Source organism: Chrysemys picta, chromosome 25, assembly GCF_011386835.1.
Source record: "Chrysemys picta bellii isolate R12L10 chromosome 25, ASM1138683v2, whole genome shotgun sequence".
Classification (NCBI taxonomy): domain Eukaryota; kingdom Metazoa; phylum Chordata; order Testudines; family Emydidae; genus Chrysemys; species Chrysemys picta.
The window spans coordinates 3,459,559-3,486,445 of NC_088815.1; the positions used below are offsets into that span (position 1 = coordinate 3,459,559).

A 26,887-nucleotide genomic window follows, 5' to 3' on the forward strand; every position below is an offset into this window, starting at 1 on the left:
AGAAATACATACTTCCAAAAACTATATTATGTAGCGCTCTCCTATTTTAATAAACATTTTAAACTTCATCACAAAGGTGGATTTTACAATGTCCGATCTTGGTTGCATATTGATGACCTTTCCTTGGTTGTACTGGAACAATTCATTTACATTATCTGTTTGAATTTTTGGAGGATGGCTTTTAATCATAGTTTTAATTGTATTTTAATTTGCTCTCATTTTGTTGAATAAGCACCCCTTATTTATGTGTGTGTCTATGGATGCTTGATAAATAACCAACTATTGAGAAGGTGTTTGGTCACAAGCATGCTTTATCTTGGTTTCCGTTTACATTATCTTTCTTTCTCATACCCACACAAAAATTACAAGTTTAAAAAATTAGCTATCACCAGTGATACAATTTTTGTCTTAATTGGTACTTTTAGTGAAGAAGGATGAATGTAACCGCAAAATACATAATCTTATTTCTCACACTATAGAACACTTTCAAATGTACCAAACAGACAGTAGTACAGTATGCACAGTTTGGAGTGTGTGTGGGGGAGAAGAAGGCCATCCAGGCTATTTAAAATAAAACAGTAATATTGAGTTCTAAATTCAGTGTGAAGAATATTCTGAAAACACATATGTAGCTCCCATTAATTTTAGTTTTAATGGACAAGTGTGATCTTGAGGCATTGTGGAATTCCTTGGACTAGAAGTGCAGTGAGAGGAAAGATGGGACAATGGCTGAAGTGCTAGCCTGTGCTATGGAATAACCAGTTTCAATTCCTTCACCCTCAGACATCCTGTGTGACCCTGGGCAAATCACTTGGTCTTCCGGTGCCTCAATTCCCTATTGGTAAACTGGGTGTAATAGAACTTCCATCCCTGCAAGGGTGTTGTGAAGATAAATGCACGTTAAAGATTGTGAGGTGATGGAGGCCATATAAGTACGTAAGATAGCATATTGCCTCTATAGTATTTCTCTTAGCATCTTTCTCTGGCAGAAGCTTGGAGTGGCTGCTCCAGAAAGAGCCATGACTAGTTCACTTTTGTCAGAGAGAGAGAGATGTGGTGATGTTGCAAATGGAGAATCCTTCTCCAAAAACAGAGAGTGAGTGTCATGGGAGAAAAAGGTTGCCTGAATATGCGGTTTATCAGTGACTAGATTAGGAACAAGTAGCACTGCTTTAAATTAAGTGGGGGAATTTTAAATAAATTTACACTTGGAATTGAGTGCTTCAAAGAATTGCTGGTTCTGTTATTGTCTGTCTTAATGGACACTAAACTTAAATTACTGGGGTCTCCTGGCTTAAATGCTGTTGGCTGCATTGTCTTGGTTTTAGAGATTGGTTAGCATGATCTGTTCTAAACCTGTATGGTGTTGTGGTGGTAACATTTTGATGAGAGCGTGTATATTTAAACAATTGTATAGCAGGATATAAAATGACAGTATTTAATATGTGCAGAAAAATGAGATTCATTGGAGAAATAACCAACGATAAAAGGTAAACTGAAGGAACCCAAATTCTGTCATCCTTGGGCCAGATGCTCAGCTGGTTTACATTAATTAAGGATATGGCCTTTTGTTGTTAGCCCTACAGTTGGATGAAGTTCTGTGTATACCCTAAGTGTGTTAGAGACGAGACATTTTTTTCCCCATGTTATTTACCCTTGTACTCTAGTACAACGGTTGTGGTACGGAAATGTAATTGGCCGCAGAGCAAGATATATGTTGAATTGGAGGACTTGGAAAAAAGGGTTCAAAATGACTTGTTCCTGGATCAAACCATGGGAATTAATATTCTAAAATCAGGGAAGTTAGAACTCTCCCCTTTACCTCAATAAAGCTGCTAGTTGATAAATGATGTCAGATTGTACAAAAATATATTGTTAGTACCCCACCTCTTTGTATCCTTCCTTTCTTTATCTGAATTCCAGTTTTGATCATAGTATTGAGTTTCAACATTAACTTTATTTCAGTATTAATCAAAGGATACATATATAATGTGTACTAGCTTGATTGATGAGATGAAAATGTAGTGTCAGATTTTGTGTGAAACTTATGCCTCAGTTTAAAAACCTTGAGATGCTGTAGACTTTAAATTTTGTCTTGTCTTTCAGCACTCAACCTGCTACAGCTTATTCCCACCCAACCACTGCGGCAAGCTACACTGTCCAGCAAGCTCCTGGGGTGGCACATACTGTGACGCCATCTTATGCTCCCACAGTGCAGGCTGCCAGGCCAGTTGCAACTGCTGCCTATGGAGCATACCAATCGCATTCAGGACAGGACTATGGTTATGGAACTCGGCCGCAGGAACCTCCTCCCCAGCCTACTACAACACCAAACTACCAGGTATCAATCCACGAAACCTTTTGGTGACACTTTAATTGGTAACTTATCTGAGCAGCATTTGTCCATGTTAATTGCATCGTATACATTTTTGTCTGGGAAGCAGAATAAGGCTGGTAATGTATGATTTTTTTATTTTTTTTTTGTGGTTTGTTTGTTTTTACTCCATATGTTTCCAATCTTTAATTGAAAAGGGGACAAGGACTGTGTTTTATGCTACATTTCTACAGGCTCAATGGATTCCAATCCTTAATTGGGGTTTCCAAGCACCAAGATAATACAGATACTAATTATAAAATTAATATATTGGTATTAAGGGATTTTTTTCTGATAAATCCTTCAAGATGTTGGACTTGCGGGCTCTAGTATATTTGATACCTTTTTGACTACACATAAAAGCACTACATTTATATATATCAGCAAATGCTGAGGGATCAAACCAAATTACTAGAGCGCCAAAACAGGTACAAATCTAAGAACATACATAGCTTTAATTTCCTAAAGTCTAAGGACTATCAACTTTGAAACAAGAGCTGCAGAATGAAATCTGGGTGGCTTTTTGATTTTTTTTTTTTTTTTCTATTATAAACTGACTTGTTCTCCCCAGTTGACATGAACGAATGCATAAAAAAAGTTTAGCAATTAATTGGACTCTAGCAAATTGATAGCCATTTTGGTAAAGAATGCTTAATTTATCTATTAATTTTTGTAGCATTGGGCTGTGTGTTCATAATTTGGCTTCTTTTTTGTTCTGTTGGAATTTCATATACAGGATGGTTACAGTTATGGACGGTCTACATCTGCAAGCAGCTATGAGAGCAAACAGTACTACCAGCCAGTTGCTACCCAGCCTCAACACACTGCCACAGACTCGTACTACCAGTCAAGTGAGTGCTACAGGAACCCAGTGTTCACAACTTTAGTGTTATTTCAAAGTATGTACAGTCCTGGGAGGTTCAAAATGTTAAAGGTTTATTGGCAGCAGGGTATCAGTTGCAGGTAAGGTGTCAAAAGTAGCTTAATTAGACTTTTTAGCAACTTTGGAAAATGCCTTAAATCTTCTCTTACGGGTGTGGCATTTTCATTAAATGTCATAACTTGGACACAAATGTTACTTCATACTAATGTTTTAAAAAAAAAAAAAGATTTGTAAGAATCTGAATGCACAAATATTTATTTTCATACATATAAGAAAAAGAGAGCTGTCTACATATGACATGAACTGATAGAGTATAAATACAAATCACAGTGGTGACTTGAAACCAAGATGGAAATACTGGCTCTTATAGAGAATTGGATTTGATAAGAATGTGAAAAGTAACTTATAATATTACACTTTGGAAGATCATTCCTTTTATGGGTTAAGTACATCTACTCAATTGTCAGGTGAAAAATAATTTACTAGGAGCCCTTGAGTAGTTAGAAAAAATCAAGCCCATTCCTCAAGCCTCTGGGTGTATTTACATATTGAAATATAATTAAATATAAAATATATACAGCATGCCCTATTTGTAGAGAAAATTATAGTAAAAAATGTAGGGATAGTGTCACATTTTTGTTGAGGACGCAAAAAGCACAAAACTGACTCCTATGCATCTTTGCTTGCACAGACTTTGCTATGAATATAATGGCCATACTGGGTCAGACCAATGGTCTGTCTAGCCCAGTATCCTGTCTTCTGACAGTGGCCAATGCCAGGTGCTTCAGAGGGAATGAACAGAACAGGTAATCATCAAGTGATCCATCCCCTGTTGCCCATTCCCAGCATCTGGCAAACAGAGGCTAGGGACACTTCAGAGCATGGTTTTCATCCCTGCCCATCCTGACTAATAGCCATTGATGGACTTATCCTCCATGAACTTATCTAGTTCTTTTTTGAACCTTGTTATAGTCTTGGCCTTCACAACATCTTCTGGCAAAGAGTTCCACAGGTTGACTGTGCGTTGGGTGAAGAAATACTTCCTTTTGTTTGTTTTAAACCTCTTGCCTATTAATTTCATTTGGTGACCCCTTGTTCTTGTGTTCTGAGAAGGAGTAAATAACACTTCCTTATTTACTTTCTCCATATCGGTCATGATTTTATAGGCCTCAATCATATCCTCCCTTAGTTATCTCTTTTCCAAGCTGAAAAGTCCCAGTCTCATTAATCTCTCCTCATATGGCAGCAGTTCCATACCCCCAATCATTTTTGTAGCCCTTTTCTGAACCTTTTCCAATTCCAATATATATTTATATTTTTTGAGATGGGACGACCACATCTGCACGCAGTATTCAAGATATGGCCGTACCATGGATTTATATAGAGGCAATATAATATTTTCTGTCCTATTATCTATCCCTTTCTTAATGATTCCCAACATTGTTTGCTTTTTTGACTGCTGCTGCACATTGAGTGGATGTTTTCAGAGAACTATCCACAATGACTCCAAGATCTTTCTTGCGTGGTAACAGCTAATTTAGACCCCATTATTTTATATGTATAGTTGGCATTATGTTTTCCAATGTGCATTACTTTGCATTTATCGACATTGAATTTCATCTGCCATTTTGTTGCCCTGTCACCCAGTTTTGTGAGATCCTTCTGTAACTCTTCGCAGTCAGCTTTGGACTTACCTACCTTGAATAGCTTTATATCATCTGCAAATTTTGCCACCTCACTCTATTTACTTCTTTTTCCAGATCATTTATGAATATGTTGAACAGTACTGGTCCCAGTACAGACCCCAGGAGGACACCACTGTTTACCTCTCCCTATTCTGAAAACTGACCTTTTATTCCTACCCTTTGTTTCCTATCAGCTAAGCAGTTACTGATCCATGGAAGGACCTTCCCTCTTATCCCATGACAATTTACTTCGCTTAAGAACCTTTGGTGAGGGACCTTGTCAAAGGCTTTCTGAAAATCTAAGTACACTATATCCCTTGGATCAGTCTTGTCCACATGTTTATTTGACTCCCTCAAAGAATTCTGTGGATTGGTGAGATATGATTTCCGTTTACAAAAACCATGTTGACTCTTCCCCAGCAAATCGTATTCATCTATGTGTCTGATAATTCTGTTCTTTACTATAGTTTCAACCAACTTGCCTGGTACTGAAGTTAGGCTTACTGGCCTATAATTGACAGGGTTGCCTCTAGAGCCTTCTTAAAAAATTGGCATCACATTAGTTATCCTCCAGTCATCTTACTCCTGGGCGAATTCTGTGCCACTGCGCATGCACAGAATTTATGTCCCCTGCAGATTTTTTTGCTTCCCCACAGAAAAATGACTTTGATGGGGAAGCAACAAGAGCAGTCATGAGACCCTCCCCAGCAGTATGTTTCAGGTACCTAGGGCAGCCAGCAAAGAGGTAAATCACTGTGGGGCGGGACTGGGGAAGACCCAGCTGGTGGGTCCTACCCTGGACTGGGGAGGACGGGACTTCCTCTTCCCCTGCATGATATCCAGGGCCGGGTCAGACCCACCCCCAGATTTATCCCCTGTCTGTAGGAAGGTCTGCAAACTCTCCCTCCCACGCTTCCTGCACCCATCACTCATTAGCTGCAGGGGAAGGATCACTGTACAGGGTGCTGCTCCCCCATTTGCCCAACCCCCATGCATCCAGACCCCCTCACGCCCAGACTCTCCTGCTTCGCCTCAAAACCCTCTCCCCTGCACCTGGATGACTCTGACAAGCCACCCGCACCTGGATCCCCACTCTACCAAGCCCCAGCCAGTTGCACCTGAATCCCCACCCCACTGAGCTACATTCCCCCAACATCTCCCCCCCCCCCCGCTGAGTCCCTCACACCAAGACCCCCCCGCCAAGCTCTATCCCTCCCAGACCCCCCTCCTCGCTGAGCCCCAACCACCTTCACCTGGACCCCCTTGCAAAGTTGCATTACCATTGCACCCAGATTGCGTCACACAGAATCCTCTCAACCGACACCTGTAGCCCCTCCCTCCCCCCCCCCCCCCCCAAACTTGGATCCTGTCTTGCTGAGCCTGCCCGCCCACGCCTGATGCATCTGGCATGGAGGGGCAGGGTCCTGGGGTGTTTCTGGGGCAGGCCCAGTCCTTGCGCTGTGTCAGGGTTGGGTGCAGCCTCACCACTGAATCTGTGTCCCAGGGGTGGAGCTGCACAGTGATCTCCCACCCCGTGCAGCCAGTGCTGGAGCCTCCACATTTATTTGACAAATAAAATTTGCAGAATTTTGTAAAATTTTAAAATATTATGTGCAGAATTTTTGTTGGAGCAGAATTTTTAATTTTTTGGCACGGAATGCCCTCAGGAGTAGTTATCTAGTACAGAAGATGATTTAAATGATAGGTTACATACCACTTCCATTTCCACCTTAATTGAATCGGTCTCGTTCGCACTGACTCCCCACTTGGTAAGGCAACTCCCATCTTTTCATATATATAGTGCTTACTGTATTTTTCACTCTGTGCATCTGATGAAGTGGGTTTTAGCCCACGAAAGCTTATGCGCAAATAAATTTGTTAGTCTCTAAGGTGCCACAAGGACTCCTCGTTGTTTTTGCTGATACAGACTAACACGGCTACCACTCTGAAACATACCACAGTTAGTAGTTCTGCAATTTCACATTTGAGTTTCTTCAGAACTCTTGGGTGAATACTATCTGATCCTGGTAACTTTACTAGGAATTAGGATTCACTTTAAAACCTGTGAATTCTAAATGTTTGTTTCATTTTTGTGACTGTATAGGTTCCCTCTGGTGGGGAAAATAATAGCTTTGAATTCCCATGGATAACTGAAGTCTCTTTAGCCCACTGGAATAAGTCTGCATGATTCTGTTCATTTTTTATTATAGTTCAAAGGTATTGCGCTCATGTCACGTTGAGAGCATATTTAATATTAAAAATTTGTTTTCTTGCTGCTTTTCCCTTGAGGATCAAATTGGGTTACTATATTTTCAGCACTAGATTATCTTTCTGATTCAGAATTTTTTCATATTTAACTCAGCTAGTTAAATAATTCTATTTAAAAAGCAAATCAAACATACCATAATAAGCATTTTGTTATGAAGTTTTGCTCAAGGGTACTTTTTGGCTAGAGGCTTTTCAAGGGTTCTACAAATCCATGACACACTTAAGGTTTTGGAACCAATTGCTATAGGTAAATGGACATAGGAAATTATTCACATTAAGTCCTGAAGTCCTTTCTCAGAAAAAAATTCTGTTGAAGTTGATGAGAATTTTGCCTCATTATTCTGGAATCCTTAAGGCCCCAAAGTGGAGTGAAAATGAATACATGTAGGATGATGGTTAAATCAGGCATTTTAAGAACATAGGATTAGCCATAATGTATGAGAACAGTTGTCCTTCGAGTCTGGTATTCTGCTTGTAGCAATGATTATTTGAAGCTTTAGAAGAAGGCAAAAAAAATTATAAAACACCCAGTCAATTGCTTGTATTCATGGTCATGAAGGGAGGATTTATTCTTGGCCTCTGCAGTGATCCTTGAAGGATGAAATTTGACTGTCCACATCTTAGCATATGTAACTACAAATTATTATTGGTTATAAATTTTTCCAGATCCTGTTGAAATCCAGCTGCAATATTCAGTTCTCTGGCTTCTTGGGTAATGGATTTTACAGGTTAACTACATGCTCTGTGAAGAAGTTTCTCATATGTGGGTCCGTCGGTCAATCCAGAAGACTCACTGCTGGGTAGGTCTCTCCCACTCGTCCACAGAGGCAGCTGGCTCGACTTTTTGGTGGCAAGAGGAGATTCTGATAACCAAATGCAATTGAGCTGCCACTGTGCTCAGTGCTAGCTGTATTCTGAAGCACTTTGCTCTTCTTACCTTCTTGGCTGGCTCTTCCAGATTTACTCCCCCTGCTGGGAAGCCATCCCCATCTCTTGAACACTCCTGTTTCCTGCATTCTGTTTTTCCTCTGCTTTGCCGAAGTGGTGGTTGGGCCTCTGACGTGGTACTTCAGAGGAGCTTCTTGGTTGAGCTGGTCCTGCTTCTGCGCCAAAGAAACATTTTGGCTGCAGCAATCTCTCTTTATTGACGGTTTTTCTCCTCTGCCTTGCTTCAGGGAAGATTCCCAGCAATGGTCTTCCTCTACCTTTGCATCAGCACCACTGGGCAAGTCCTCCATTTTGTGATTTCTTTTCCCTCAACTTCATGGTTAGGTGAAGATCCGGTAGGGAAAATGCAATCTAGTAGAATTCAGCCATTTCCACCTTCCTGGGAGTGAGTGTGTGGGGCTGTGATGACAAGGGCCTCTCCAAACGACACAGCAAATGATCTGTTAAAAGTATTGCTTCCAAAGGCAGTAAATATGCTAGCAAGTCAACTCAGCAGTGTCTGGCCATCTACTTCCATCCTTCTGCCATCGTAGTACACTAAAGCTTTTCCTTCAAGGCCAAATTTTAATTCCATCAAAAACAGCTTGTTATGACCAGGACTTAATGGCGTAGGAATAATTATTTTAAATTTGTTTTTTCATTCTGAAGGAAAAAAGTCAGCATCCAAGGAGTTAGATTGTCCATACCCCTTTTCTGGTCATTAGGGACCATTCTCAATTCAGAAAGAAGCAGAGCCATCAAATGTTATGTTCCCCATTCTTGGGTTAAGAGTTAAATGAAGATGAAAAGATAAGAGCTCTTAATCCCTTTCATCCAAAAAGTAATCGCCATCTTTCCTCTTCACCACCATTGCCAAAGAGGAAAGATGGAATGAAGGCAAAAACCAGAAAATCTTAGTAGTTTAGAATTGCTTTTTTTTTTTTTTTTTTTTTTTTTAAGCAACGTGAACTCCTTGACTTGGATACCAGATGACTCTTGACCGGGATGATTTAGACAACTTCTAAAGTGCAATTCTGCTCTGAAATTGAGTGTCTGTGTTATGTACACTTTGTTGGCTTCCATGTTTGTGTCTCATTGATTATCACGTTTGCTCAGTTTACAAAGGACAAAAAATACTGTGTGATTGACTGTCAGCTCTGCAAACTCAGCCTGGGCTCTTGGCATGTCTAGTTGGGTTATTTTTTCCCTTTGTGCATCGACAGTAATATATATATTAAGCCATATTCTGCTCTCAAACCTATGCAACTTTATTAGCCTATGTAAAATTTGCAGGGGGGGCTGTTACGAAATAATATTTCTAAACTGCATAAATTTGATATGGAGACACAATAAACATGGAACTGCATGATGACTTTTTTTTAGCCACTTTTCAGAATAGAACTGCATTTAAGAAGACAACTTGTACTGGGCAGATAATGCTGACCAAGCATTCTTGTGTTTCAAAAATGCACTCTAGATGAGGAAATCCAAGGTTAATGCAGTATTCACTAGTGTCTTCAGAAAATCATGATTCAGGACTTCACCTGCCAAGAGGTTCCTCAGCAAGGCTTATCTTAAACTCTACAAGCTCTAGGAAGACACATTATCAGATTACAGCTTCTTGGTCCTGGCACATAATTTTGGAAAAGACTCCATCCATACTGCTGGTTATTAAGGCCTCTAAATTTAAAAAAATGCTAAAGTGAAGAGCAAGAGTTGCCTTGAGCTTCAATTACTTGGTATAGTATTGTTCAAGCATTCTCTGTCATGGATAAAAAGCTACCTTTGCTTTGAGAGATCTTTCCAAAATAACCAAGAGCTTTCGTTGAGTTATGATGCTTGCTGGAACAAGTTTTTTTCTGACATCACTTTTCTGCAATGCTATAGCAAGAAGAAATTTGTAGGTTAGAACGCTGGCCATTGATTTGACTGCTAGCTCAAATCTCACCCAGCTTCATTTGATCTTTATTGAGAGGTTCCTGAGAAAAAGAAAAAGCTTTAATAACTCTTCAAAATTGAGCAGTCTCTTCATAACAGCAAGATCATTGAGAGTCATTTTTTAATATACTGATGTCAATCCTGATATCAACCTCCTTTGTTAGGGCCTGGTCTCGAAGCCAGGCCCACTGGGTTCTTGGAAAGCAGCCTTGGCCATCACACCACACCAACTCATCCAATTAACAGGGAATTCACAGACTTCTGTGGGCCAGCTTCCAGGATTCTGCTTCCTGATTGGCCACATGATCTTGACTCTGGTTGGTTACTATATATAAACTTCCTGCTTCCTTTCTGGATCATCAAGCCATTTCCCATTAGTTGCTACTTGGACCCTGTTTGATTCTGTCTTGTTGCCCCCATCTCATCCTGTCTTTTTGCCTTGTCTGACTCCACCTGCTACTACACTGTACATTTCCCTTGGATTGGATCTCCTGGATACTGGACCTCTTGCATGAACTTGGATCACTGACCTGGATGGACATTACAGTATTTATAACCAGCTCTTAATTTTCTTCATGCCTTCAGACATGGGAAATACATATGTAGTCCCTCAATGAGGATGTCCCGGGATCCTTTCAGAAACAGGGCTTCTCAGAGTCTCTTTAATCTGTGCCAGCTCGTGGCCTCTCATTGTTTTGGAGGATTCCTAAGGATGTTTTGGTGGCTAGGTTGATACAACTATTTGTCTTGACAAATAGGGACTAGAGGTAATAAGTGAAGGATATCTGATAGTTTCAGCAAATTCCTCCTTTTTTTCCTCCTTTTCTTCCCTGCAAATTGAACTAAAAAATTAGCAGTGCAACAATGCATTCAGAACTTAGAAAACTAAAAGCAGTAGCTCCAGTCCCTCTCGAAGAACAATGTTCAGGAAACTGTTCCAGAGTTGTGATGTCAAAATAAACTAGAGGCTTTTGCTGGATCTCTCTCTCCTCTGAATTAGGAAAACAAGACTCTGAATGGAACTTTTTTAAATCCAGAAACAAGATGCCAATCGTTGCCTATCTCCATTTTCCCTTCCAAACAATTTTCTCAAATCTCATGGTATTTGTAATGTCCAAATTATGAGATACAGATTTATCATTATCTTGACAATCTCTCAATAAACAAAACAGTTCAAAATGCAGAAAGGCTTGTAAGACTCACCAAGTTCAATACAACTTCTATGGCAGTATGGTTTTACTGTCTATCCCAAAAACTCATGGAATTCCCTCACAGAATGATTTCCATCTCTCATCCTTCAGCACTGTAGTCTTACCCATGGACAAATTTCAGTAGTAGTTTTGTCTAATTCAGCTTTATCACAGATCATCAAAAATGATGGTACGGACCATAACTGACTAGAATCTTAGTCCCTTTATAGAAACTGCTTAACGGGAAATTATTTACCTCTGACCTCTGTAAGCTCTCCTCTGGCAGAACTGGATCATGTGTTGACACTCCCGTGAAAATGGTAGTTCTGGTGTTGGGAAAGTTCCTGGCAGGCAAACCTCATTCAGAGCCACACCAGCTTAAGATGATGAAAATGCCTGTCAAGTTGGGGTGCCCAAGAGAGATGTGAACCCTCATACTGCAAATGTTCAAAAAGAGAGACTACCCTAAACATAACTGTCTAAAACTCAAAGCAGTTTGTTACTTGAAAATAATGCCCAGTTATACTAGAGTGATGATGATAATAGGGAGAGCCATGGGTATGTGCACCAACGGAGGTACCAAAAGTTGTTACTAAAGGACACAGCAGCTAGCAATCAAAACAAGTTCTATCAAAAAAGTTAAACCATCAAGCCATCTGGCTAACCCATCGACTGTCTCTTGAGTACTGGGAGCTGGACCAGACTGTATTCTGAAATTTATATCAGCCTGGGATGCTCCACACTTGGATCTCTCTGTGTCTCAGACAAACAAGACCACTAAGATCTTCTCAAAGCACCAGAGAGGCTCTTGCCACATGGACACCACCTTCATCACATGGAATGGCCAACTCCTGTATACATCCTAACCAAAGGTGCCAGGAAAAGTCAATTAGACAAAGCAAGAATGGTTCTTAAAGTCACTTTTTGGCCCTGAAGGTTTTGGTTTCTTTACTGGATGCAGAGAACCATTCCAGCTTTCCAACCTCTCTCCTCCGTCCAGATCTTTGGAGGCTGGAATGCTTGGAATCTGAGATTAGTGATCTAGGAAGAACTTTACTTTCTGCTCTTATCAAGGCATATTGAACATATTTTCTCATTTAGTGTAGACTGTGCACTAGAGATGTAACACCACTCTCCTGTGTGAGTTATTGGAAGCAGGGATCGAAGCTGGACGTCTGGGTCTTGTTGTACAAGACTTTACTGCTTGAGTTAAAAAGATTCTGTTAATGTCCAAGGCTGTATTAGACTTATCCACCTCTATGTAACCTAGCCACCACTAGAGGGGGACAGAGCACCATGCCAAGTGGGTGTGGGTTAAACAGACAGCCTCTGGCACCTTCCAGTTCAGCCATATTAGAGTTCCTTATGGCCAGATGCAAGTAAGGCTTAAGCCCTATTTTCCTGTCTATTCGACTTTCAGCACTAAGATGTCTGTCTTCAGGAAGGAAGTTAACAGTAATGCTCCCCATTATTATGTGACATATTCCTTAAAAGCTGTATCTGTTCCCAAGAATATGTCATATATTTTAAATTTGGAATTTAATCTTAGTTCTACAAGCTACAACAAAGCCATCTCTAAACCCTTATCCAAATGGTTTTTTTTATATACAATTCCTCAAAACAGCCTTATTTATGTATTCTGTCTCAGCAGATCAAATTTCTCTGTTTGGGAGCATTATCTATCGGAGCAGTATCTGCATATTTTTCCAAACAAAATGGTTCTCAGACCCGGTACAAATGTGCCCATAGGTAATTTGTCTTTCTATGTCAGAGACTGCCTTTCATTCATTTTTGTCCCAGACCAATTCATGCTGCAATTGAAATTGCTGCATACTTTACATGTTTGGAGCACTCTAAAATATTACTTGGGTAGAGCCAAATCATAGAAGTCGGATGCATTGCTTGTCATATAAGGCACCTACAAGATAGGCAAGAAAACCTCAAAGGCTACAATTTTCATATGGATCAGACTGGCAATGAAGCAAGGGTACCTCACACCTAGTAAAGATTCTTTCAAAGGATTCATGATGCACACGACAAGGCTGAGCTCCTCTTCCTGGACAGAAAGCAATGGTGCTTTGAAGCAGGAAACTTGCAAGGCAACTACATGGCCTATGTGTGTTCTTTCATCCAACACTGAAAAGTTTCACGTCAATGGATACAGCCTTCAGCCATAGGGTTCAACAAGTTGCGTTTGATATTTAAGAGCGTAATACAAAAATTCTAGTGCATGTGGTGTTCCCTGCCTTCCTTTTGGCCATTATCTTGTTTCTGGCAACATTCATTACCTTACTGCCTGCTAGATCCCAGCAGTGAGTCTTCTGGATAGCTGGATGGTCCTTGTGAATGAGAGAAGAAAATTTTTGGTTTCTCATAGTGGGGACATCCACCAATCCAGAGGAACCCTTCCTAGGTCTAGTTTTTAAAGTATGAATTCTTTTTTATAATCATCTACTGTTTTAAGAAGAGAGTGTGTCTTATTTGGTGCATTAAAAATATCTCTTTCCAGTTTTAACCAATTTGTATGAAAGCTTGAGAATAGATCTTCAGGGGTGTCTCCTGTCCTGCAACTGGTTATTGGAGTCTCCCTTTTACACCTGAAATCAGCCAGCTATCTCCAGGGATGAGTGGGTGGAACCTACCCAGCTGTGAGTTCCACTATGAGAAACCAAACTTACAGGTAAGGAAAAAAAAAAAAACCTCCCCTCATTTACTGTAGTTTTTAAAATTGCCTGCTATTAATCTGAGTGACCTCATGCTTTTTTATTGTGAAAGAATGGAAAAGGGAAGGACTGATCGATTATTCATCTGTATCTTTCACTTCTTTCCAGGCTAATATGTTTTGCAGTCTCTCATCGTATAGATTGTACCCAATTGCTATACATTTCCAGTGTCTTGTTTAGCAAATATCTATTATTAGTAAAGAGAGATGACTGTAATAGTTTAGAAGCACATGTATCTGTCTTCAGCTTTGCAAGAAGGTGAACTTGTGTGTTTGCTTTCTAGGCTCCAAAGGTGGCTACAGTCAATCTAGTGGTATTTATAGTCAGAGCCAGCCACAGAGACAGGTGACTACAATTAAGCCAGTTCAAACAGTGAGCGCCACATCTTCAAGCTACAATGCCTACCCAACAGTAACAACTGTTCAGCAGAATGCATCTGCCTCCTCCATCTCCTCGTACACCCCCTCCTCTTCATACAACTCCACTTCTGCATCATACTCTGGTAAGGAGGTAGCTGTCATGCAGGTGTTGCACTGTAATTCTCTTTGTTTCGACTATAACCCTCATAAAATTGCTCCCTTTTCTTTCTGCCTGCTAGGGTCAAATTACTCCAGTTATGATGCCACAGCATACACAGCAGCTAGCACTTACTATCAGCCACCTCAGCAGCCCCCGGCCCAGCATCAGCAGCCGCCACCCCCGCCACAGCAACCGAAATCTACGAGCTCTTCTTCATGGAGCAGCACAGTGAACAGCACCACCACCAACTCTAGCAACAGCTTCAGCAAAAAAACACCTTTTCAAAACAAACAGCTGAAACCCAAAGGGCCCCCTAAACAGCCTCAGCTTCACTACTGTGATATCTGCAAGATCAGCTGTGCTGGTCCACAGGTTAGCAATCCCCTTTACCCATGTGTCCACTCTGTATAACCTGCACTTCCTCCCCAGTCGTATAGTTCAGCAGATGATGTCCTATTGATCTGCAGTATGTCCTCTTCAGTGACTTAATGGAAACATCGCAGAAAATAGATATAACCAATCCCCCACTATTGCAGGATGTAATGTTGTGGTTCACAAGCTTTAACTAAGTGTCTGGTTGTTTGCTCGATGTACTGTGAGTTTGGAGGCAAGTGCTGTAGGCTCTCCAAGAACTAGACTGTACAGACTCTATTTTTCTGTGGATTTTCATTAACGCTCAGATTTTAAGTAATTAATGCAGGATTATTTTGCTACAACTGCCAGAAATAAACAGTGAAACTATCATAGGCCCATCTCCTATTGACAGTTCCAATAAAGAAAACAGTCCCTTAACCCTGTCTCCTGGGCTGCCTGGCCGCCTTTCCACAGCCATTTCCCAGGCTGCTGCCTCCTGTCTGCTGCACCTCTGTTCATAGGCAGGCAGCCTAGTCTCCCTGACCTTAGTTTGTACTTTTTCAGTTTGTTTGGCATTATGGAGCTTTCTAGTGGCTGAATGCTGGACTGGATAACGTTGCCCTCCGTTGGTTAGCTCCTTTCCCCACAGTTCAGTCAAGGTGTGAGGAAACATATTTAATAATGAGCCAGCAGGTTCTCTAAGGTTTAAACCTATAGAGTGGAAAGTAAATTTGGAACAAGGTATTGACCAAGAAAGTGTGTTAAGTTTTTATAAATGCAGATTTTATTAGACGTGTTTATTAGATATTCCTGTGTAAATGCCTGACTTTTTTTAAAGCCATAATGTCCCTCTGCACTGTTTGTTGTTCTCACTCATTGTGTCTTGTCTCAAATTTAGATTTAGCTGCTTGAGGCAGGGGCCTTATTTTTATGTTTTTACTGTCAGACACCTAGTGCGTTCTTGGGGTGCTATTAAAAAAAAAAAAAGAATAATAGGCTTGAATATAAATCTGAAGTGGTGTTTTTCTGCCTTTGTTCTTGGAATTCTCTGCTTAGCTAGAGCATATAGCATTTAACTGAAGAAGCAGACAGGATCATTCAGGAGAGAAATTATTGTCTCTTATAAGCTGTCCTACAAGGTTTCAACAAGAGCAATCCTAAGAAATACCAAATAGACTTCTGTGGTGGTGTCCTTCTCTTATGGTGACAGTAAAATGTAGTTAGACTGTCCAGCTCTGAAAGCATGGGGATTTCTTCCACAGCTTAGAGACGCTGCAGTACAGTAGTAATATTCTGTCCATTGCTTCTAATTGAATAAAACTGAAGCTAATTATTAAATATTTCTATCATAACATTGCCTAAATCAGGATTGGGCCCCAATGTTTTAGCTGCTGTATAAATACAAAGGAAGTTGTCCCTGCTCCAAAATGCTTAGTCTAAAAGCGTCTTAAATCCACTAAAGGGAGCTGCCATTTTAATATGATTATAATAATTAATTATAAATAATATAATTATCAATAATTGTAATCAAGCCATGGGAAATGCATCTTGCCATTGGAATGAATGAGAAAATCTGAGCTTTTTTAGAGTTTTGTATAGGAAGCTAATTCTTTTAGATTGGCTAATATAGTATTTAATACTACTTTAAAGCTAGCATTGCAAAATTCTGTTTGTCCATTCATCTGGGTCAAACTGTAATTCTTTTTTTAATGAGTAAGTAAAATATTGGGGTTCCACTTCCCTACCTCCCATTATCATGATGATGATAAAGGGCAGGTGAGTAGATTTGTTCCTGGGCTGGTAACATTTCATGACCATCTTGTAGGAATGCCATTGTTAAACTCATATTTAAAAAAAAAAAAAGAATATTAGTTACCTTTATAATAATTATGATAAGCTCTGTTGTCTCTTAATTCCGATGGTGACATGTATTCTTTGTCTGCTTCCTACCAAGAAGACCAATCAAATATCAATAAAATAATTCCCTCTGAGAGAGACCATTGTATAGTGATAATGAAATGTGCCAGACACTTTTAAAAACTGGTATTAAAAATACTTTAACCATTCTTCCTATTGTCCTGTAAATATTGTGGTTATCTATGCCTAAATGGGTTTTGTAGTTGGACATTGTCTTCTGGAGGAAGTAAAGCACTATATATAAGAATCTGTTTGCTTCACCTGCCTGGGAATGCCTCTAGATGCTGCTGCTGTGAGTGGTGTTAATGAATGGGACACTCCACAAAAAGGCTTTGAGTTGCACACATTTGTACCTTTAAAACTAGACCGATTATGACCTGTCTTTGCAGATGAATGGTTCCAAGGAAATGCTGGGATTACATCAGTGTTTCACATTGCTGCTTAGAATGTATTTCCCTGTTTGACTGCAGACTTACCGGGAGCACTTGGAAGGACAAAAGCACAAAAAGAAGGAGGCAGCTCAGAAGACGGGTAACCTGGCAAATTGTGGCCCTCGTGGGGTGCAGACTCAGCTTCGATGCGAGCTCTGTGATGTCTCCTGTACAGGAGCAGATGCATATGCAGCACATATCCGGGGAGCGAAGCATCAGAAGGTATGAGAGCTCAACAGGACCATGGACATTTCATGCAGATATATAGTGTGGAATGTCTGATTACAGAGGATGCTGGTTTTCTAAAAATGTTCACAGTAGCTCACGGATATCCAGGGAACATTTCTGATTAAAAAAGTTGAAGTAGAAATATATCCAACACGTCAAGATTTGATTGCAGTAGATGACTGGCTATCCAGAAACTGCTTGACAACAAAAGACTACAGACCCACGTTTCTTCAATACTAAGCAGTGTACTTGGTACAGTAATACCAGAAACTCAGCTATCATAGAACCATGGGACTGGAAGGGACCTTGCAAAGTCATCGAGTCCAGTCCCCTGCACTCATGGCAGGACTAAGTATTATCGACCATCCCTAACAGGTGTTTGTCTAACCTGCTCTTAAAAATCTCCAATTATAGAGATTTCACAACCTTCCTTGGCAATTTTTTCCAATACTTAACCGCCTTAACAGGAAGTTGTTCCTAATGTCCAATCTAAACAGGGGGTTGGACTAGATAACCTCCTGAGGTCTCTTCCAACCCTAACCTTCTATGAGTCTAAACCACCCTTGCTGCATGCAGTTTAAGCTGATTGCTTCTTGTCCTATCCTGCAAGGTTAAGGGGAATAATTTTTCGCCCTCCTCCTTTTAACAACCTTTTCTATACTTGAAAACTGTTATCATGTCCCCTCTGTCTTCTCTTCCACAGACTAAAGAAACCCAATTTTTTCAATCTTCCCTCATAGGTCATGTTTTCTAGACCTTTTATCATTTTAGTTGCTCTTCTCTGAACTTTCTCCAGTTTGTCCACATCTTTCCTGAAATGTGGTGCCCAGAACTGGACACACTACTCCAGTTGAGGCCTAATCAGCGCGGAGTAGAGCGGAAGAATTACTTCTCGTGTCTTGCTTACAACGTTCCTGCTAATACATCTCAGAATGATGTTTGCTTTTTTGCAACAGTGTTGCACTGTTGACTCCTAGTTAGCTTGTGGTCCACTATGACAACCAAATCTGTTTCTGCAGTACTCCTTCCTAGACAGTCTTTTCCCATCTTGTATGTGTGCAACTAATAGTTCTTTCCTAAGTAGAGTACTTTGCATTTGTCCTTATTGAATTTCATCTTCTTTTCTTCAGACCATTTCTCCAGTTTGTCCAGATCATTTTGAATTCTGATCCTATTCTAAAAAGCACTTGCAACCCCTTCCAGATTTGTATTGTCCACAGACTTTATAAGTGTACTCTCTATGCCATTATCTAAATCATTGATGAAGATATTGAACAGAACCAGACCCAGAACTGATCCCTGCAGGATCCCACTTGATATGTCCTTCCAGTTTGCCTGCGAACCACTGATAACTACTCTTCGGGAACGGTTATCCAACCAGTTATGCACCCACCTTATCGTAGCTCTACATAGGTCGTATTTCCCTAGTTTGTTTGAGAGAAGCTCGTGCAAGACCGTATCAAAAGCCTTACTAAAATCAAGATATTACCACATCTGCTCCTTCCCCCCTATCCACAAGGCTTGTTACCTAGTCAAAGAAAGCTATTAGGTTGGTTTGGCACGATTTGTTCTTGACAAATCCACGTTGACTGTTATTTATAACCTTATTTTCTAGGTGTTTGCAAATTGATTGCTTAATTATTTGCTCCATTATCTTTCCTGGGTATTGAAGCTAAACTGACTGGTCTATAATTCCCTGTGCTGTCCTTAAGAACATAAAAACGGCCATACTGGGTCAGATCAAAAGTCCATCTAGCCCAGTATCCTGGCATTGGCCACTGTCGGAAGACAGTTGCCCCAGAGGGAATGAACAGAAAAAATGATGAAGTGATCCATTCTCTGTCGTTCATTCCCAGCTTCTGGCAAACAGAGGTTAGAGACACCATCCCTGCTCATCCTGGCTAATAGCCATTGATGGATCTATCCTCCATTAATTTATCTAGTTCTTTTTTGAACCCTGTTATAGTCTTGGCCTTCACAACATCCTCTGGCAAAGAGTTCCACGGGTTGACTGTGTGTTATGTGAAAAAATACTTCCTTTTATTTGTTTTAAACCTGCTGCCTATTAATTTCATTTGGTGACCCCCTAGTTCTTGTGTTAGGAGGAGTAAATACACTTCCTTATTTACTTTCTCCACACCAGTCATGATTTTATAGACCTCAATCATATCCCCCCTTAGTCATCTCTTTTCCAAGCTGAAAAGTCCCAGTCTTATTAATCTCTCCTCATATGGCAGCAGTTCCATACCCCCAATCATTTTTGTAGCCCTTTTCTGAACCTTTTCCAATTCCAATATATATATATTTTGAGATGGGACGACCACATCTGCACGCAGTATTCAAGATATGGCCATACCATGGATTTATATAGAGGCAATATAATATTTTCTGTCTTATTATCTATCCCTTTCTTAATGATTCCCAACATTCTGTTTGCTTTTTTGACTGCCGCTGCACATTGAGTGGATGTTTTCAGAGAACTATCCACAATGACTCCAAGATCTTTCTTGAGTGGTAACAGCTAATTTAGACCCCATCATTTTGTATGTATAGTTGAGATTGTTTTCCAATGTGCATTACTTTGCATTTATCAACACTGAATTTCATCTGCCACTTTGTTGCCCAGTCACCCAGTTTTGAGAGATCCTTTTGTAGCTCTTCACAGTCTACCTGGGACTTAACTATATTTAGTAGTTTTGTATCTTTTGCAAATTTTGCCACTTCACTGTTTACTCCTTTTTCCAGATCATTTACTAATACGTTGAATAGGACTGGTCCCAGTACAGACCCCTGGGGGACACCACTATTTACCTCTCTCCATTCTGAAAACTGACCATTTATTCCTACCTTTTAACCAGTCACCAATCCATGAGAGGACCTTCCCTCTTATCCCATGATAGTTTTTGTAGCCCTTCGCAGTCTGCCTGGGACATAACTATCTTGAGTAGTTTTGTATCATCTGCAAATTTTGCCACCTCACTGTTTACCTTATTTCTCTTTTTATAGATTGGCACTGTATTTGCCCTTTTCCAGTCCTCTGGAATCTCCACAACCTCCTGGGCAGGGTTAGGGGGGCAAAGTAGCGCCCCCACGCTGTTGCTCCTGGACGCCCCACCTTGGTGTTAATTGTTGGGGCTGCCAGGAGGGGTTGGGCCCTGCCCACCTTGGAGACACCTGGGCACAACACTGGAGGAGCAGACACCCAGTGAGTTCCCCACCTTCCCAGGGGTGGTGGGGCTCAGGCTTTGGGACTCCATCCTTGGGTGGCAGGCTCTGGCCTCGGGGCTTCGGGCTCTGGCTGCGTGGCAGCAGGCCCCAGGCTCCGGTGGCAGGGCTTCAGGCTCTAACCCCCCACTGCCACCCCTGACCCCCTATCCAGGGCTTAATTTGTCCCCGGGCTTGCCAGGGTTGAGTAAGTCTGCTGTGAAAAGTGATACTTGTATGTTTGTTAATATCACTTTTCACAATGGACTTACTAGCTAGCAATAAATAAATTTCAATGATTTGGACATGTCTATGTGCATATTTATTTGTTTTTCCTAAAGCTTAAGTAAGTATTTTAGGAAAAAGTGTGAGAGCGGCCACCAGCAAGAGTTGGTGGCCGCACTCTGAGGTTACCAAAAAAAATTTGAGAACCCGGATATATTTCATCTTCTTTTTCTTCTTTCTCACCCTCCCTAGGAATGGTGACAGGCTTTTTGGGGCAACTCATGCTTAATGCAATTTGTTTTTCCTCTCAGTGAAATGATCTCTTTTGAAGATACCTTTTGAAGATACCTAGATACTGTTTTCTAGTTCTGATTCAGCTGGGAAGAGGAGGAGAGATTGTTTTTCATTCTTTGCTAAAGTCTCTACACTGAGACATTTCCCAACAACAGTTCTCCCTGATTACTTGCAAGTTCTGTAATCTGTTCAGAGAAGACCTGGCAGTTGAGGTCTTGGTATGCTCTGCCATTCTATAGGCGTGCATGCCACCTGGTGGGAAAATAGTTTAACACTTTTTAAATATTTTGCTACGGAGTACTGCTCTGTCTTTCAGGACCTCCTACAAAATTGTAGATCTGTTATAAATATAATATTACAATGGAGCAATTCATCTCATGTGTGTTTGTAGTATCACTTTGTTTTGTTATATATTTTTATTGGGCGTGGAGATTACCCAGGTCTTTCTGTAAATTTATACACTTTACAAGGAAAAGTTTTGTAGTATTGCTGTTAACTTCCGTCCTTTTTTACTCCTGCTCTTTCATATGACCACTGCATGTATTTCAGGTTGTTAAATTGCATACTAAATTGGGGAAGCCCATCCCTTCAGTAGAGCCTGTAGTAGTGAACTCTGGTTCAGGTCCTACCATCGCTGCAGCAAGTAAGCCAGCTGCCCATGCCCCTACAGCTACATCTGTTCCATCAACAAAACCAACAGCTGTAGCAACTAACAGTGCAAGCAACATAAGCAAGCCAGTGCCAGCGAAGAAACCTGTTGCATCCAAGATAACATTTTCAGGTATGTCTCCTTAAAATCCATTTTTAACTGTCTTGTTTTTGATGTATTGTCTAAAATCCGTCACCTCCTATAGGAATGACAATTTGTTTAAAATGTATGATTCTTCCAAATGCTTGCAGGTGGGGCCTTTTCATGTTCCCATCATTATCCAGGAAAACCGACCCAAGGAAAAGTAATTGTACATCAAGCTCCTTAAATGACTCGAAAAAGGTTTTTTATTTTTTAACCCCTTGGCTTCTAAAATCTAAAACTGCTTTCATCTTCTCCCTCTGCCTCCAGAAGTGTTCCAGAAACAGAACAGGGATTTTTGTATGTTTCTGTACAAATCTGATGGCTTCCATATTTGCTTATTTTTTTCTTTTGAATCCTGCTATGAGGAAATAGAGGGAGGGCTTCTGTCTGAAAGTTGCATTGCCTGGCTGTAGTATTTTAGCAGAATATCAAACACTGGCAATTATATGTTGTTGAAATCTGTAGAAATACTTTTTAATCTTGACATTAAACTGATTTTTTTTATATCTCACCATTGAGCCTTTGCCTCTTTAAATTTTTATATATTTAACGTAACCTTTAAGAACTGTAGTTATTGAAGTTCAGGTGTGTCACTTGTTGTCTTTCAAAACAATTGCTACTATTACAAGAACTTCCTTATCTTTATAGTAGTCTAGTCTGCTCATTCATAGTAGATGATGTTTGTTTTAAACTTAACTATTGGTCATAAGAGAGTGAAGACGTATAGTCTGAATGGAAGGCTGATAAGAAAAACTTCCACTTGACTATCCATGTCTAACTTTTAGTTATTACTATAGATATGTGTTTTTTTTGGTGTCATAGAAATTGTATAGTGGAACCATAAATCTTATCCAGCTGTATTTTTGGCAGCTGCCATAATGACTACAGGACTAGCCAAGGGATATGTCATTTGGCATTATAAAGAGAAATTAACAATGACATGATGGATTTGTAATACAGGTGCTGATAATGAGGGTAAGGATACTTTCACAGATTGTAAGAAATCAGGTTGGTTATTAATCCAGCTCTCTCTATTCAGGGACTAATAAACTTCAGGCAACAAGCATCAAATTGGAGGAAGTGAAGGTGATGCAACCAAAATCAGAGCTACAAAATGAACAGTCCACGCATGATGGCTCTGGGGATGGCCCAGGGGGTTTATTTGACGTACAACCTGTGGGACATGACTATGTGGAAGAGGTAATGCTTGATCACTTTTTTTCACAAATCACTCACAAGTATAGCTGTATAATGTCAGGTTTTGAAGTTCAAATATACTTAAAGCATGTGCAAGGGCCCTACCAAATTCATGGCCATAAAAAACGTGTCACGGACCATGATATCTGAAACCCTCTGACTCTGAAATTGACCAAAATGGGTGGTGAATTTGGTAGGACCATATTTCAGTATTTTCAACACTGAGCACCCTGAGAAAAATCATCTAGCTCAGTGGTCAGCAACCTTCAGCACGTGACCCATCAGGATAATCTGCTGGCGGGCTGCGAGACATTTTGTTTACGTTGACCATCCAGAGGCACAGCCCCACGCAGCTCCCAGTGGCCACAGTTCGCTGTTCCCTGCAGCCACTGGGAGCTGCGAGGGGCCGTACCTGTGGACGGTCAACGTAAACAAAATGTCTCATGGCCCGCCAGTGGATTACCCTGATGGGGGCAGCATGCCGGAGGTTGCTGACCCCTGATCTAACTGCTGGCTTCATTCTGTGCCCTCCATTTCATCTGCTGTTGAATTACTGTGGCCCAATTTTCACATCTACATTTGAGCACCCAAATGCAGGATTTAGACAGCCTACTAAGGAGCCCTTGCTTGAGAACTTTGTCTCTGCCCTGCCTACATACAGTTCATGAGGCTGTGCCAAATATCAAAATTATTTGGTTATGTTAAACTATTAATGTTTTTAATTAGTCTTTAAAATGTTCCCTTGCTCTTGAATCCCCAGTTCTGTAGAATTGGATTGGAAATCAAGATTAAATTTCATCTGTATCACTTCCAGTGAAATTTTGTTTACTTCAGTGTTGTCCTGTTTCCCATGCTTGGTAAGATTATAAACAAATAGGAGATGAACAACAAACAGTTTTTAAAGTTTAAGAATCATTTATGCCTGGAGCCATGCCACCGTGAGCTGTTACATGGTTGAGAATCATGAGCTAACAAAGGTTGGGAACATCTTGGTGCTGCAAGAAGTGGTGGTGGTAGTTCTGATTCAGTAGATGATGCTCTTTACTTTGAGCCATTACTGCACTAAAATCCTAACATGGTGCTAAGATGTGTTGTGCGGCTGGAGAGCCCACATTTCAGATGAGCCATAAAACTGAGATCCTGAACCATGTGTGTTCATGAAAGTTGTCATGGTGCTTTTCATAAGTGTTAATCCTAATGTTCAGGTTACATTTCTTTATACATGGGCTTATTCTGGGCCTCCCTAAATTTCTTCTACATTTTAAATTGGATATTGTATCTTCTCTTCCGGTCCTAAACAGCTATGCAATGTCCCTGTGAGCTATTAAATAGATGCTGCGTCTTACCCAAGAGTTGACTGAATTTTAGTAATGGATAAATGCCTATACTTTTAAGTTTGTAAAGTGCCTTAGGCTCCACTGGGATGTAAGGGTCTTCTTAAATGCAAGATAATTTTGTTGCCACAAAAAGTGCCTATAAATATTAAATTACATATTTTATCTCAGGTACGCAATGATGAAGGAAAAATGATCCGGTTTCACTGTAAGCTCTGCGAGTGCAGTTTCAATGATCCTAATGCCAAGGATATGCACCTGAAGGGGCGTAGGCATCGGCTCCAGTACAAGGTGTGAATGGGGACATCCTGTCGTGGTGCTGTACAAAGGGACTTGGATGGTAGTGGCTTCACTCTCGACTCCTAAAATAGAAGAAGGGGGAGAAATCAGTAGCTTATTTTGTAAAAAGCTTTTTCTAAATAGAAGAAGATTTCTATCAGATGTAAAAGCAAATGGAATGAGTCCAGAAAAATTTCTTGCAAACATTTTTTCCACCAAGAATTGTCCAGATTCTCAGCTCTTACTATATTTAGCATCTCTGACTGAAAACTTTAATCTTCTTTTCATAAAATTATAAAGGAAACTACCATAGATGGATGTTCAGTGCAGATAACTTAATGAAGGTGGTAACTGGTCTGAGTAGATTTTGTTGTAGGAAATAAATGTTTTCCAGCATCTTGTTAGCACTTAACAAATAGTAAGTCTAAGTTTCAAAATGAGTGTAAAATGAAACTAGATCTTGCATGTCTGAATGGAGATTTTCAAAACACCACTTTTACCATTTGTTTTGTATTTCATCTGGATGAAATTCTTGCTTTCTAAAGGAATAAAATAATATTGTATGAAGTCAAGTTAAATTACCAATTCAGCCTGTTCTCAGACATCCTGCTGGAATATGTTAACGCTAGAAAAGACGATTCCTAATGCTTTTTTTTTTTTCAATTAATAAATAGTTATACAAAAATTTTGGAAAATTATCCAATAGAACTAATTCCTGATCCCTCTCCCTTCCCTGTTGCTAATAGTTTCTTGAAGAGAGTAGCCATACCATCTCTCTCCCTCAGAGTAATTGTCTGGAATGAGTGTCTCCTCTTTCTGCCTTTAAGTGGGGCAGTAAACCAATTAGACATCCTTTTACAAGGAATATTGTAGTTCAGGCACCTGAAGCAGCGGTGGCCAACAATTTGCAGCTTCCCAGCACTAATTCAAAATGGATTGGTCAATAGCAAAATTAGTCTTGCATAGCTATTTGGACATATATGAAGGTGCTTAGTGATCCTCTCTTCCAGGGAGGAGAGGGAAAGATCTTGTGGTCACTGGAGGCAACTTTAAAATCAGTAGTTAAAGATACTTATTCAGAGACTAACTGCTGAATTTCCCTCTCAGCCATTTACTCCCATGATATTAAAGGACAAGGCTACTTATACTCTCCATGCTTGCTCATCCCAGCAGGAGGTATTGCAAATGGGCTGTTGCTCCCGACTGTTCCCTCCTCCTTTAGTGAATGGCAGTCACTTTGCAAGCTTCATGTTACTGCCAAGGCCACAGTCACCCGTTATTCTTATTCGTTAAAACAAACCCAGCAGAATCTGGTTTCCATGGAAGGAGCAAATTTTATTCAGAAACAGCCATTTAATGTCAAAAGGAATGTATCAAAAGCAAATGTATATTGAGTGTGGTGGGTTTTTTTTGTCCCATTATTAATATTATGGCATTAAGTCAAGTTTCCGCATGCTCAGTCCATTGTTGGTAGCAGCTCTTCCCAAACTTGTTGTTACAAAAGAATTAGCTTTTGGTAAGGCTGACTTCCTAACAATCGGTGCCTTCTGTTCCAAAGACGACAGTGGATTGCTATACTAAAGTTCTTGAAGTTGTAAGTAAGTGGCCAGTAGATGGTGACCTTGATTGGTGTTTCATGAAATGGAGTAATGATTTCATGAAATGGAGTAACTGTAGAAGATTGTCCCACCTCTACTTAACCATCCTGCACTGTAATCCAGGGAGTGATGTTATAGTACAAATTAACCATGAACCAGTGGACATGCCTGGGATTGATTTATTGTGTTTAATGATAAATCAGTTATTGGAATTATTAATGTGAAGCCAAAGTTGTTGCACAGACCACAAAGAATTGAATCCATCAAACTCAATTTGACTTTGGCAATTCAAGTGTCAGTGAATACAGTCACTGTTTATAGGCTTAAGTCATTTGGTGGGTCTGAGTTCCTTATATCAGGATTCATCTTCACCATTTTAACTTCTTTCTTGCATTGGTTGACCTTAACGTTGCATTTAAGCACTGATTGGCCCAGCTCTGTTTTAGGAGTATTTTCAGCGAACACACAGCATTTTACAAGCTTTGCAAGCGCTATATGTTACAATATGTTGGGGGTGGTAAACACC

General features: G+C 40.3%; 1 protein-coding gene across 2 annotated transcripts in view; it reads left to right on the forward strand.

The window, feature by feature from the left end:
- The window catches only part of ZFR2 (zinc finger RNA binding protein 2), a 36,024-nt gene extending 21,615 nt beyond the window's left edge, over window positions 1-14,409 (forward strand). The window contains exons 2-5 of one of the 2 annotated variants that reach the window (XM_065578347.1): window positions 2,107-2,341; window positions 3,111-3,225; window positions 13,775-13,945; window positions 14,272-14,409. In XM_065578347.1, coding sequence (XP_065434419.1) covers window positions 2,107-2,341; window positions 3,111-3,225; window positions 13,775-13,866 — 442 coding nt within the window. In that variant the 3' untranslated portion in view covers window positions 13,867-13,945; window positions 14,272-14,409. Of the gene's footprint in view, window positions 1-2,106; window positions 2,342-3,094; window positions 3,226-13,774; window positions 13,946-14,271 lie in introns of both variants that reach the window. The other variant, XM_065578346.1, reaches the window with a different exon arrangement.
- The last annotated feature ends 12,478 nt before the right edge of the window (window positions 14,410-26,887 follow it).